Source organism: Pyrus communis, chromosome 12, assembly GCF_963583255.1.
Source record: "Pyrus communis chromosome 12, drPyrComm1.1, whole genome shotgun sequence".
Classification (NCBI taxonomy): Eukaryota; Viridiplantae; Streptophyta; class Magnoliopsida; order Rosales; family Rosaceae; genus Pyrus; species Pyrus communis.
The window spans coordinates 61800-72112 of NC_084814.1; the positions used below are offsets into that span (position 1 = coordinate 61800).

At 43.4% G+C, this 10313-nt stretch overlaps 2 protein-coding genes across 2 annotated transcripts; both read right to left on the bottom strand.

Annotated features, from left to right (window-relative positions):
* Positions 1-2034: 2034 nt before the first annotated feature.
* On the bottom strand, positions 2035-5730 carry LOC137711216 (uncharacterized). The gene is made up of 3 exons (XM_068450440.1): positions 5361-5730; positions 4902-5124; positions 2035-2245 (listed from the first exon to the last, which is right to left on the bottom strand). The coding sequence occupies exons 1-3, from the start codon at positions 5728-5730 to the stop codon at positions 2035-2037; spliced, it is 804 nt and encodes a 267-aa protein (XP_068306541.1).
* A 21-nt stretch (positions 5731-5751) lies between these two features.
* LOC137711217 (uncharacterized) lies at positions 5752-7278 on the bottom strand. The gene is made up of 5 exons (XM_068450443.1): positions 7117-7278; positions 6860-7008; positions 6682-6772; positions 6409-6483; positions 5752-6237 (listed from the first exon to the last, which is right to left on the bottom strand). Exons 1-5 carry the CDS (start codon positions 7276-7278, stop codon positions 5752-5754), a joined length of 963 nt encoding a protein of 320 aa, XP_068306544.1.
* Positions 7279-10313: the final 3035 nt, after the last annotated feature.

Sequence of the window (10313 nt, forward strand, 5' to 3'; positions counted from 1 at the left end):
ATCTAAGCAATGACGCCCTCATGTGCAAGATATTCACCACCACTTTACAAGGCGAGGAACAAGTTTGGTTCCACACCTTACGACCACAATCCATCCGGAATTCCAACGAACTTTGTTTGGCTTTTACCAAAGAATATTCATCCTATCACTCAATCAAGAAGAAGTTTAACCACTTGTTCAACGACAAGAAGAAATCTCATCAAGAAGAAGTTTAACCACTTGCTCCGCGACTATGTGAAGAGGTTCAAAGCAGAGAAGGCAAAGATAGTCAATTGCAATGACTCGATAGCTAGTGCAGCCTTCCAAAAAAGAGTCCTAACAGACCACCTGCTATTTGGAGAATTGATTACGAAAGAAGATCTAACTTTAGCAGGCTTATTCACTCTGGCAGAGAAGCTTCCACTTTGGGACGAGGCTCGGAGAGCAGACAAGGCACCCGAATAGCCTCGAAGAGAATCGACAGTAGCTCATAAGAAGGTGGATGGGAAGCAATATAGCAACAAAAGCAGGCAGGAGGCCAAGCGTATTCTAAGTTCTCTATCCCGATCTACCAAATCCTCCGTGATATCAAGATCGAACCATGGTTCAAGCTGCCGAAGCCATCAAAGGGAGATACCTCTGAGTTGGACCGCACCAAGTATTGCGCATTCCATCAAGGTCTCGGTCACACATTCGACGACTACTACACTTGGAGGAACTACCTCTAGAAACTGGTGAAAGAAGGCAAGGTTGATAGATACTTGGACAACCTAGTTGGGCAACCTAGAAGGAATGCAGGCGCCAACAAAGAGTTGCCAACGAAGACAATTCGGATCAATGGCATCTTTGCTGAATCCGAGCACTTGGAGGTAACCAACAACTCCAAGAAGAGGAAGATCTAGTAGGCTCTACTAGTCTCTCAAGTCCATGCAGTCAACACCTAACCTGGATCCATCATTGGCTTCACCGAGCAGGATGATGAAGGCGTTGACTTCCCACACGGCAATGCACTAGTGATATTTGTCCAACTAGCCCACGCTATAGTCAACAGAACGATTGCTGACAACGAAAGTGCAGTCAACCTACTTCAGCTCTTAGTAATTTAGAAGATGGGCTTGGAAAGTACAATCATACATCGAGCGGAGATACTCACCGGATTCAACGGACACACCTCGACTACCATCGGCAACATTACACTTGACGTGAGAACACCGCCAGTTGCCTCAAAGAAGATATTCACGATAGTAAGCGACCTGTCTCCCTACAAAGGGATTTTAGGGTGACCTTGGCTGATAAAGCTGGATGCCATAACCTCTGTCAAGTATAAAAAAATTTGATTCTGCATCCCGAAAGGAAGAGTCAGAGAAATCAAGTTTGATCAGGCCACATCTCGATGATGCACTGTGCAAGTACTGGATGAGCAAAAAAGGAAGACATTTACCCTCATAGAGGCTACCAAGGTCCAAAAGGACGACAAAGCTACCAAATAGCAATTACAACAAACGGATCAAGAAGATGGGGTCCAAATCAACACACCAGCAGACAAGACAGGATGAAAACCTGAAGAGGATGCTAAGCACATCATTCTTGATCCCCAACAGGCGGAGAAGACTGCTAGAATCGACTCACATCTGAGCTTGAAGGAAAAGGAAGAGCTCACGGCTTTCCTTAAGGAAAATCGTGACATCTTCGCATGGTCACCCTTCAACATACCAGGCATCGACCCCAAAAAAAAAAAAAACAAAAAACAAAAAAGAAAAACACACCAGTCCCAAGACCACATGAGCTTAGCAACCACACTTCATTGAGAAGAGGGGCATGCGCCACCGTGCCTCACACACACTCTCTACATAGGGCCCGAGCCCAACAAACAAGGAGGCCCACACACTCTCTGGGTCTTGCTATTTGTGGGAGTTTGGTTGTTGTGAAGACGAATCACTAAGACTAGTTTGGAACTTCATGGATGGTTTAGACCACCCACAAGAACCATGATGTTGTCTCAACCCACTTCTCAATAGGGAGATTCCCCTGATTATGCAGCACTCGAAAAGTCTTTTAAATATGTTCCAGCCACCGCTCAGCTCCCTCAAAACCCTCGTGGCCTTCAAACTTATCCAACTTCAAATTGTACATGGTCTCCAGATGAGTCCTCTGGGGAGGGCGGAGTGCCGACTGAATAGCGGTAGTGATAGCTTCCCCCAATTGAGCTACATCGGGGAAACTAGGCTTAGCAGAGCGACGTGGTTCCCTACGAGGCGGCATAGTTCTGACAGAAGACACCAAAACAATTAAATACTCACAAAATAAATAGGACTGCCAAACCTATGATCTGATACCAAATTGACACACCCCTATCGAAATCAGGGCATGTTGGCCGTCACATGAGAGTGACGTAACCATGTGCACAGTGCAGAAGCTAAGAATAATAATAAAAGTACGAATAAATAAAAATCAAACTACACACAATTCAATTAACATACATGTGCAAGCGTAAGTGTGAAAAATAATATTCAGAGCACAAAAAACCTAGTGCAGTCCAGAGGAACAAATACTAACTAAATACACTCAGGGGGTCCTACACTGGTGATAATCTGTCAGATATGTAGTGGATTCCTCATGAGCCACCAAAAGAGCAATCCAAACTAGAATCTGGAGGGGCGCAAAACAGAAAATGTGAGTGGGCAAAAACAAAGCTTTTCAAAATGATTTCATTATCAAAAGTTCTAACCCTTCACCGTAAAACCTGTACAGTTTCCCAAAAAGTAGAATATACACATATACTGAATACATGCACAGAAATATGCCATGTCGAATGCCTGAACATAAACTGTAAGTAACCCAGGTAATGTCAATCACTGCAATATAATATGTCAGCCGGACTCACCTAACGTGACCTGTACGGCTGAGTTTAGAGCTGAAATCTCCAACTCACTAACTATACCTGCACACGAGTCGGAACCACCTAAAGTGGTATGTACGATAAGACTGGGTGTAAATAAAGACGCTCAAGTGTTATGATCACGTGAAGACTGGGCGAATAATCGCGGGTCACCTACGAGTTGGAACCACCTATAGTGGTCTGTATGACAAGACTGTGCACCTAACTTGGATCCAAGATGAGCGTGTGGTGCGGGAGGTGAACATCACATGAAGGACCGTGCCCTACTCTGGGTGAGAGCACGAACACCTGGGGTGCAGGTTATGAGCTCTCTATGCATTTTACATAACTACTAATCATCATCATCATAAACCATAACTTACCTGCCACTTACATGTGCGTCCGCAGCACCAAACATACATATACGCAACTACTAATGCATAAATAAATAGGCAAACGCAATGCATGGCATTTAAAACATATAAACATTCCATTTCATTTTCTGGGAAAAACCATAAGTATATAGGTATATATGGAAAACCAAAAGCCCATTCATTGGTATGTAGAAGGGTCATAACCCCCTTGTCTCGAGTGACTGCGCTAGTCCTCGGGATAGGTCTCACCTATATGCGAAACAACTATAAAAACATTAATTTAAAGCACATAACCAAACTAGGTAATAACTTCTCATACAATGCTCAAATGGGGTGTATGAATACACCAACGTGATCTACTCAACCTCACGAACATCCCCCTATTTTTAAAATAATTTTTCAACGTCTCATGTGCCCCTACGCGCCGGCCAAGGCACGGCCAGACGCGCCCCCCACGCGCGGCCACTTGCCAGGCACACTGATGGCATCAGTTAACGCCGTCAAGAATATTCCATTAAAACTAACAGATTTAGTTAAAGTTAACTTGACGCCGTTAAGAATATTCCGTCCAAACTGACGGAATATTCCGTCTTCTTCTCCGGCACACCTCCGGTGCCGTCGCCCTCGCTAGAAAATAGGAAAATTTTCAAACCTTCGTTTCTCACTCATTTTTCAACCAAATTTCATGAAATTTGCACCAAAATGAAGATTACAACAAGTAGAACAAAACCTTAGCACTTTCAAGCCCTGAAATTCAAATAATCAAGCCGGAGAAACTTCACAAAATCCAGCCAAACCTGCAACTCACGATCCCAATGTCCAAATCCTTCCAACAAACCACCCCAAGCTTCCTAAGGACTTCACTAAGCTTCCTACAAGCTTCAAATTCCATGAAAAACAACATTTCACATGTGCATGAATAGTAACCATAATTGAGGTTCCATGGTTCAACGTGAAATCGAAGGATTTCCTACCTGAAATGGGTATGGTTAAACTCGTATGATCCTCACGAACACAAAGATATAGTTTTCCACCTCGATATACAACATGTTCACGGGTTTTGGCACTTGTCCGTACGAAGAAGAAGAAGAAGAGAGAAAGAGAGAGAGAGACACGGGAAGGTGATGGGGATGAGAGAGTGTGTGTGTGTGGTCTAGATGCAGCCAACCAAATCCCCAAAACAACCACACAATGACAAATATCCACTATGGGCAAAAACGTCATTTCACACGTACGGTACAAATAATCCGGAATGGGTTGTCACAACCTACCCACCTTAAAAACATTTCATCCCAAAATTTATAGCAACCACTCACACCAACCACTAGCGATCAAAGAACAACCGAGGATAAAAATCTCTCATCCCATCTTTTGTCTCCTAAGTAGCCTCATCCGCTGAGTGATTCCTCCACAAAACTTTCACTAAATTCACAATGTTGTTCCTCAGAACTTTTTCCTTCCAATCCAGAATCGTTACTAGTTCCTCATCATAAGTTAAATCCAGATTAATTTCCAATGGTTAAGGAGGTATCACATGTGACGGATCCGCAACATAATGACGAAGCATGAACACATGAAAAACATTATGCACTTTAGCCAGCTCAGAAGGCAACTCAAGCCTGTACGCCACTTCACCAACTCGCTCGGTGATCATATACGGTCCGATATACCTGGGACTTAGCTTACCTTTCTTTCCGAACCGCACAACTCCTATCCACGGTGACAACTTCAGAAACACCCAATCACCCACTTCATACACTCTGTCAGTAGCATGCCGGTCCGCTAAACTCCTTTGTCGATCTTGGGCTGCTTTCAGTTTAGACTTAATTACCTGAACATTTTGAGTAGTCTCCTCAACAATCTCGAGGCCCACCAAAACTCTTTCTCCGATCTCTGACCAACATAAGGGTGTACGACAAGATTTACCATACAGTGCCTTAAATGGTGACATGCTGATACTCGAATGAAAGCTGTTGTTGTAACAAATTCCATTAAATCCAATCGCTTGTGCCAAGCATCGCCAAACTGCAACACCGAAGATCTCAACATATCCTCCAACGTCTGAATGGTCCTTTCTGACTGTCCGTCTGTCTGAGGATGATATGCCATACTGTAGAGTAATCTCGTACCCAAAGCTTCCTGAAAAGCCATCCAAAATTTGGAAGTAAATCTTGGATCACGATCCGAGACAATACTCACTGGAACACCATGGTACTTCACAATCTTCGATATGAACAACTCAGCTAATTGGCCCAAAGAATACTTTTCCCTCACTGGAATAAAATGCTCTGACTTAGTAAGCTGATCAACTATCACCCAAATGCCGTCAAAACCATTATGTGCACGTGGAAGCTTGTACACAAAATCCATAGTAATGTTTTCCCATTTCCACTCTGGAACGAGAAACGGCTGCAACAACCCAAACGACTTCTTCATTTCAGCTTTAACTTGTTGGCAAACAGCACACCTACTCACATACTCAGCTATCTCTCTTTTCATACCCGACCAATAATAAAATGGTCAAATGGTATGATACATTTTAGTAGCTCCTGGATGCATCGCATAAGCTAAGATATGCATTTCATCTAGAATTGCTTTCTTGAATTCCAAATTATTCAGCACAAACATTCTACTCTCTTGCATAAGCATGCCATCCGATTCTCGAACTCTAAAGTCTTTCTTTTTCCCCTGATTCCTTGCTTGAATTATTTCCTGAGTCTCTTCAACAACCATCTGGGCTTCAAGTACACGATCAATTAAAATAAGCCTAACTTGAAAATTAGCAAGTAAGGCTACCTCCTGATCTTCTACCTCTAACCTCACTCCAGTTGATCTCAAGTCTACTAGAAGAGGAACACGATTAGCGTACAACGCATTGATACAGCCCTGAGATTTTCTACTAAGTGCATCAGCTACCACGTTCGCACGACCAGGGTGATAATCAATCATGCAATCATAGTCACTAAGCAGTTCCAACCATCCCTGCTGACGAAGATTAAGATCCCTCTGCGTGAAAAGATATTGAAGACTCTTATGATCCGTAAAGATCTTGCATTTTTCCCCATAAACATAATGTCTCCACATCTTCAAAGCAAAGATAATGGCTGCTCACTCCAAATCATGTGTAGGGTAATTCAACTCATGAGGCTTTAATTGTCGTGAAGCATCACTAAAGACCTCGAAATTACCACTATCATCTGGGAGTGCCAAAATAGGTGCATGAGTGAGACAATACTTCAACTGCTGAAAACTCTGCTCACAATTATCATCCCACTCAAATTTAACATCCTTCCTCGTGAACCTCGTCAATGGTAAAGCAATCACGGAAAAATCATTTACAAATCGTCTGTAATACCCTGCTAAACCAAGGAAACTCCTCACCTCAGTGACGGTGTCCGTGGTTGCTCCCACTTTTCCACTACTGCTACTTTTTTAGGATGCCCAAAATACCTTGAGCAGATATGACGTGTCCCAAAATGCCACTTGATCTAACCAAAATTGGCACTTGCTAAACTTAGAATACAGTTGGTGTTCCCTCAACCTTTTCAACACCAAAGTAAGATGTCGAACATGCTCAGATTTAGACTTAGAGTATACTAGGATATCGTCAATGAAGACAATGACAAACCTATCCAAATACGGCTGGAATACTAGGTTCATCAAATCCATAAAAGCTACTGGTGCATTCGTCAATCCAAATGGCATTACCAGAAACTCGTAATGACCATAACGAGTCTTGAAAGCTGTTTTAGGGACATCCTCACTACTGATCTTCAACTGATAATAACCATACCTCAAATCAATCTTAGAAAATACACAAGCACCTTGAAGCTAATCAAACAAATCATCTATACGTAGTAATGGATAACGGTTTTTAATTGTTACCCGATTCAATTGCCAGTAATCAGTGCATAGCCTCAAAGTCCCGTCTTTCTTTCTCACAAACAACACTGGAGCTCCCCAGGGTAAAGTACTAGGCTGAATAAAATCTTTGTCCACTAATACCTGCAACTGGTTTTTCAATTCCCTCAACTCAGTAGGAGCCATACAATAAATAGTTAAGGATATAAGATTCGTACCTGGAAGCAAATCAATGGTGAACTCCACATCTCAGTCTGGCGGCAATCCAGGTAAATCGTCAGGGAAAACATCAGGAAAATGCCTGACTACCTTTACATCCTCCACACTACTAGGAGCAACATCATTCAACACTATATGAGCTAAGTATCCCTGGCAACCTTTTGATAGCAACCTTTTTGCTCGCACAATAGAAATAACGCCATGTCTCACCCCACTCTGCTCACCCACAAAAGTAACCATAGGTAATCCAGGATGATGGAAGGTAACTATTTTCCCGTAGCAATTTATATTGGCACGATTGAAATACAACCAATCCGTGCCCAAAATCACATCAAAGTCAACAATATCTAACAGGATAAGGTCAGCTGGCATAACTACATCCTCCACCATCATTGGACATGTTGGATATACAAAATCAACAATACATTTCTCCCCTCTAGGCATAGCAAACTCTAAATCATACACTATAGGTGTAGGGTGAGGTTGCGTCACTTGAGCAAATGTATGAGAAATAACAGAATGTGTAGCACCATAATCAATCAATACTCTAGCAAAATAACCAAGGATATTTAACGTACCCATGATCAAGTCTGGATTATTCTGAGCATCTTGCAGAGAAATATTGTGGATACGCCCCTAGGTCTGCTACCGTCCACCACGACCTCTACTAGTCTGACCACCTCGACCCTGCACACTACAACCCTGACTAGGCTGACCAGACTGCCTTAAAGATCACGCACTACTAGCAGCAATCTCCCCTTGTTGAAGTTGTCCTCCCTAATACAACTGAGATCCACCCGCTGTAACTGGAGGATATGGCATATAGCCACCAGAATACTGGGATACCCACTCTGAGAATATGGATCTTGGGGATACGGATACAGTCCTGGAGCATAAGGAACGGCATCACCCTGATAATAATAGGCACCACCACAACCTGTCTGACCATAACTACCAGGGCTAGGGACCTACTGGATCGACGCAGGTAGTGGCAAGAAAGACTGCTGGGGCCTTTGCTGACTCTAGGGACAATTTGCAGCTCGATGTCCCATCTGCCCACAAGTGAAACAACCACTGCTGCCTCTCCTGCACTCTCCAAAATGCTGACTATTACACTTGCGGCAAACCGGAGCCCTTTCTCTACTAGTATCACCCTGCCTCTGGCCTCTAGGACCCCCAACAAATCTACCACCTCTTCCCTGATGAGTGGCACTAAAACCACCGTTGGAAGAATTAGAGCTAGTCCCACCTTGCTTAAAACTATGGGTCTTGCGAGGTCCTAGAGATGCCTGACCTTTGCCCTTGTCGTCTTTCCTCTGATTGCCATCTTTTTCTTCCTCCTCACTCTCGCTGGGCATGTTCTCAGAAGGGGTAGTGGTCGCAAGGGGTAGTGGTCGCCATAAAACGATAACGACGAAGCATCTCCCCCGGATTGGCAGCAACCTCCGGATAATAACAGGATAAATTAGTAAATCTCCGATAATACTCGTTCGCCGGCAACTTCCCTTACCTCAACTCAGTGAATTCTTTCCTTTTAAGATCAATATACTCAAAAGGCACAAACCTTTTCCGAAACAACTGCCAAAACACTTCCCCGTCAATCCTTTCCTCTGGGGTCAAATGACGGACCTTTTGTTCTCACTAGGATGACGATTCCTTACCCAAGAACCATGATGTCGTCTCAACCCACTTCTCAACAGGGAGATTCCCGTGATTATGCAGCACTCGAAGAGTCTTTTCAATATGTTCCAGCCACCGCTCAGCTCCCTCAAAACCTTTGTGGTCCTCAAACTTATCCAGCTTCAAATTGTACATGGTCTCCAAATGAGTCCTCTGGGGAGGGCGGAGCACTGACTGAATAGCAGTAACGATAGCTTCCCCCATTTGAGCTACATCGGGGAAACTAGGCTCAGCAGAGCGACGTGGTTCCCTACGAGGCAGCATATTTCTGACAGAAGACAACAAAACAATTAGAACACTCTCAAAATAAACAGGACCGCCAAACCTATGCTCTGATACCAAACTGACACACCCCAACCGAAATCAGGGCATGCTGGCCATCACTTGAGAGTGACGTAATCATGTGCACAGTGCAGAAGCTAAGAATAATAATAAAAGTACGAATAAATAAAAATCAAACTACACACAAACTAATTAACAGACATGTGCAAGCGCAAGTGTGAAAAACAATATTCAGAGCACAGAAAACGTAGTGCAGTCTAGAGGAACAAACACTAACTAAATACACCCAGAGGGGGTCCTACACTGGTGATAATCTGTCAGATATGCCATGGATTCCTCATGAGGCACCAAAAGAGCAATCCAAACTAGAACCTAGAGGGGCGTAAAACAGAAAGTGTGAGTGGGCAAAAATAAAGCTTTTCAAAATCATTTCATTATCAAAAGTTCTAACCCCTCGCCGTAAAACTTTTATAGTTTCCCAGAAAATAGAATATACACATAGATCGAAAAAATGCTCACAAATATGCCATGCCAAATGCCTCAACATAAACTGTAAGTAACCTAGGTAATGTCAATCAATGCTATGTAATATGTCAACCGGACTCACCTAACGTGACCTGTACAGTTGAATCTAGAGCTCAAATCTCCAACTCACTAATTATACCTGCACACGAGTCGGAACTACCTAAAGTGGTCTGTACGACAGGACTGGGTGTAAATAAATACGCTCAAGTGCTACAATCACGTGAAGACTGGGCGAATAATCGCAGGTCACCTATGAGTCGGAACCCACTATAGTGGTCTGTACGAAAGGACTGTGCACCTAACTTGGATCGAAGATAAGCGTGTGGTGCGGGAGGTGAACATCAAGTGAAGGACTGTGCCTTACTCTGGGTGGAAGCACTAACACCAGGGGTGCAGGTTATGAGCTCTCTATGTGTCTCACATAACTACTAATCATCATCATCATAAACCATAACTTACCTGCCACTTACCTTGCGTCCGCAGCACCAAACATACATATATGCAACTACTAATGC

Excerpts from the sequence above, each read along its gene's own strand:
- LOC137711217 (XM_068450443.1), bottom strand. The coding sequence starts at position 7,278 with ATGGCTCCTACTGAGTTGAGGGAATTGAAAAACCAGTTGCAGGTATTA. Across the intron at positions 6,773-6,859 it reads TTCCAGCCGTATTTGGATAG|GTTGAGGGAACACCAACTGT; the intron begins GTTTGTCATTGT and ends GGTGTTGAAAAG. Across the intron at positions 6,484-6,681 it reads ACACGTCATATCTGCTCAAG|AGTTTTCAGCAGTTGAAGTA; the intron begins GTATTTTGGGCA and ends AATTGTGAGCAG.
- LOC137711216 (XM_068450440.1), bottom strand. The coding sequence starts at position 5,730 with ATGAAAAGAGAGATAGCTGAGTATGTGAGTAGGTGTGCTGTTTGCCAA. Across the intron at positions 5,125-5,360 it reads GGCTTTTCAGGAAGCTTTGG|AGATCGGAGAAAGAGTTTTG; the intron begins GTACGAGATTAC and ends TATGTTGGTCAG. Across the intron at positions 2,246-4,901 it reads AAAGGTAAGCTAAGTCCCAG|AACTATGCCGCCTCGTAGGG; the intron begins GTATATCGGACC and ends GTCTTCTGTCAG.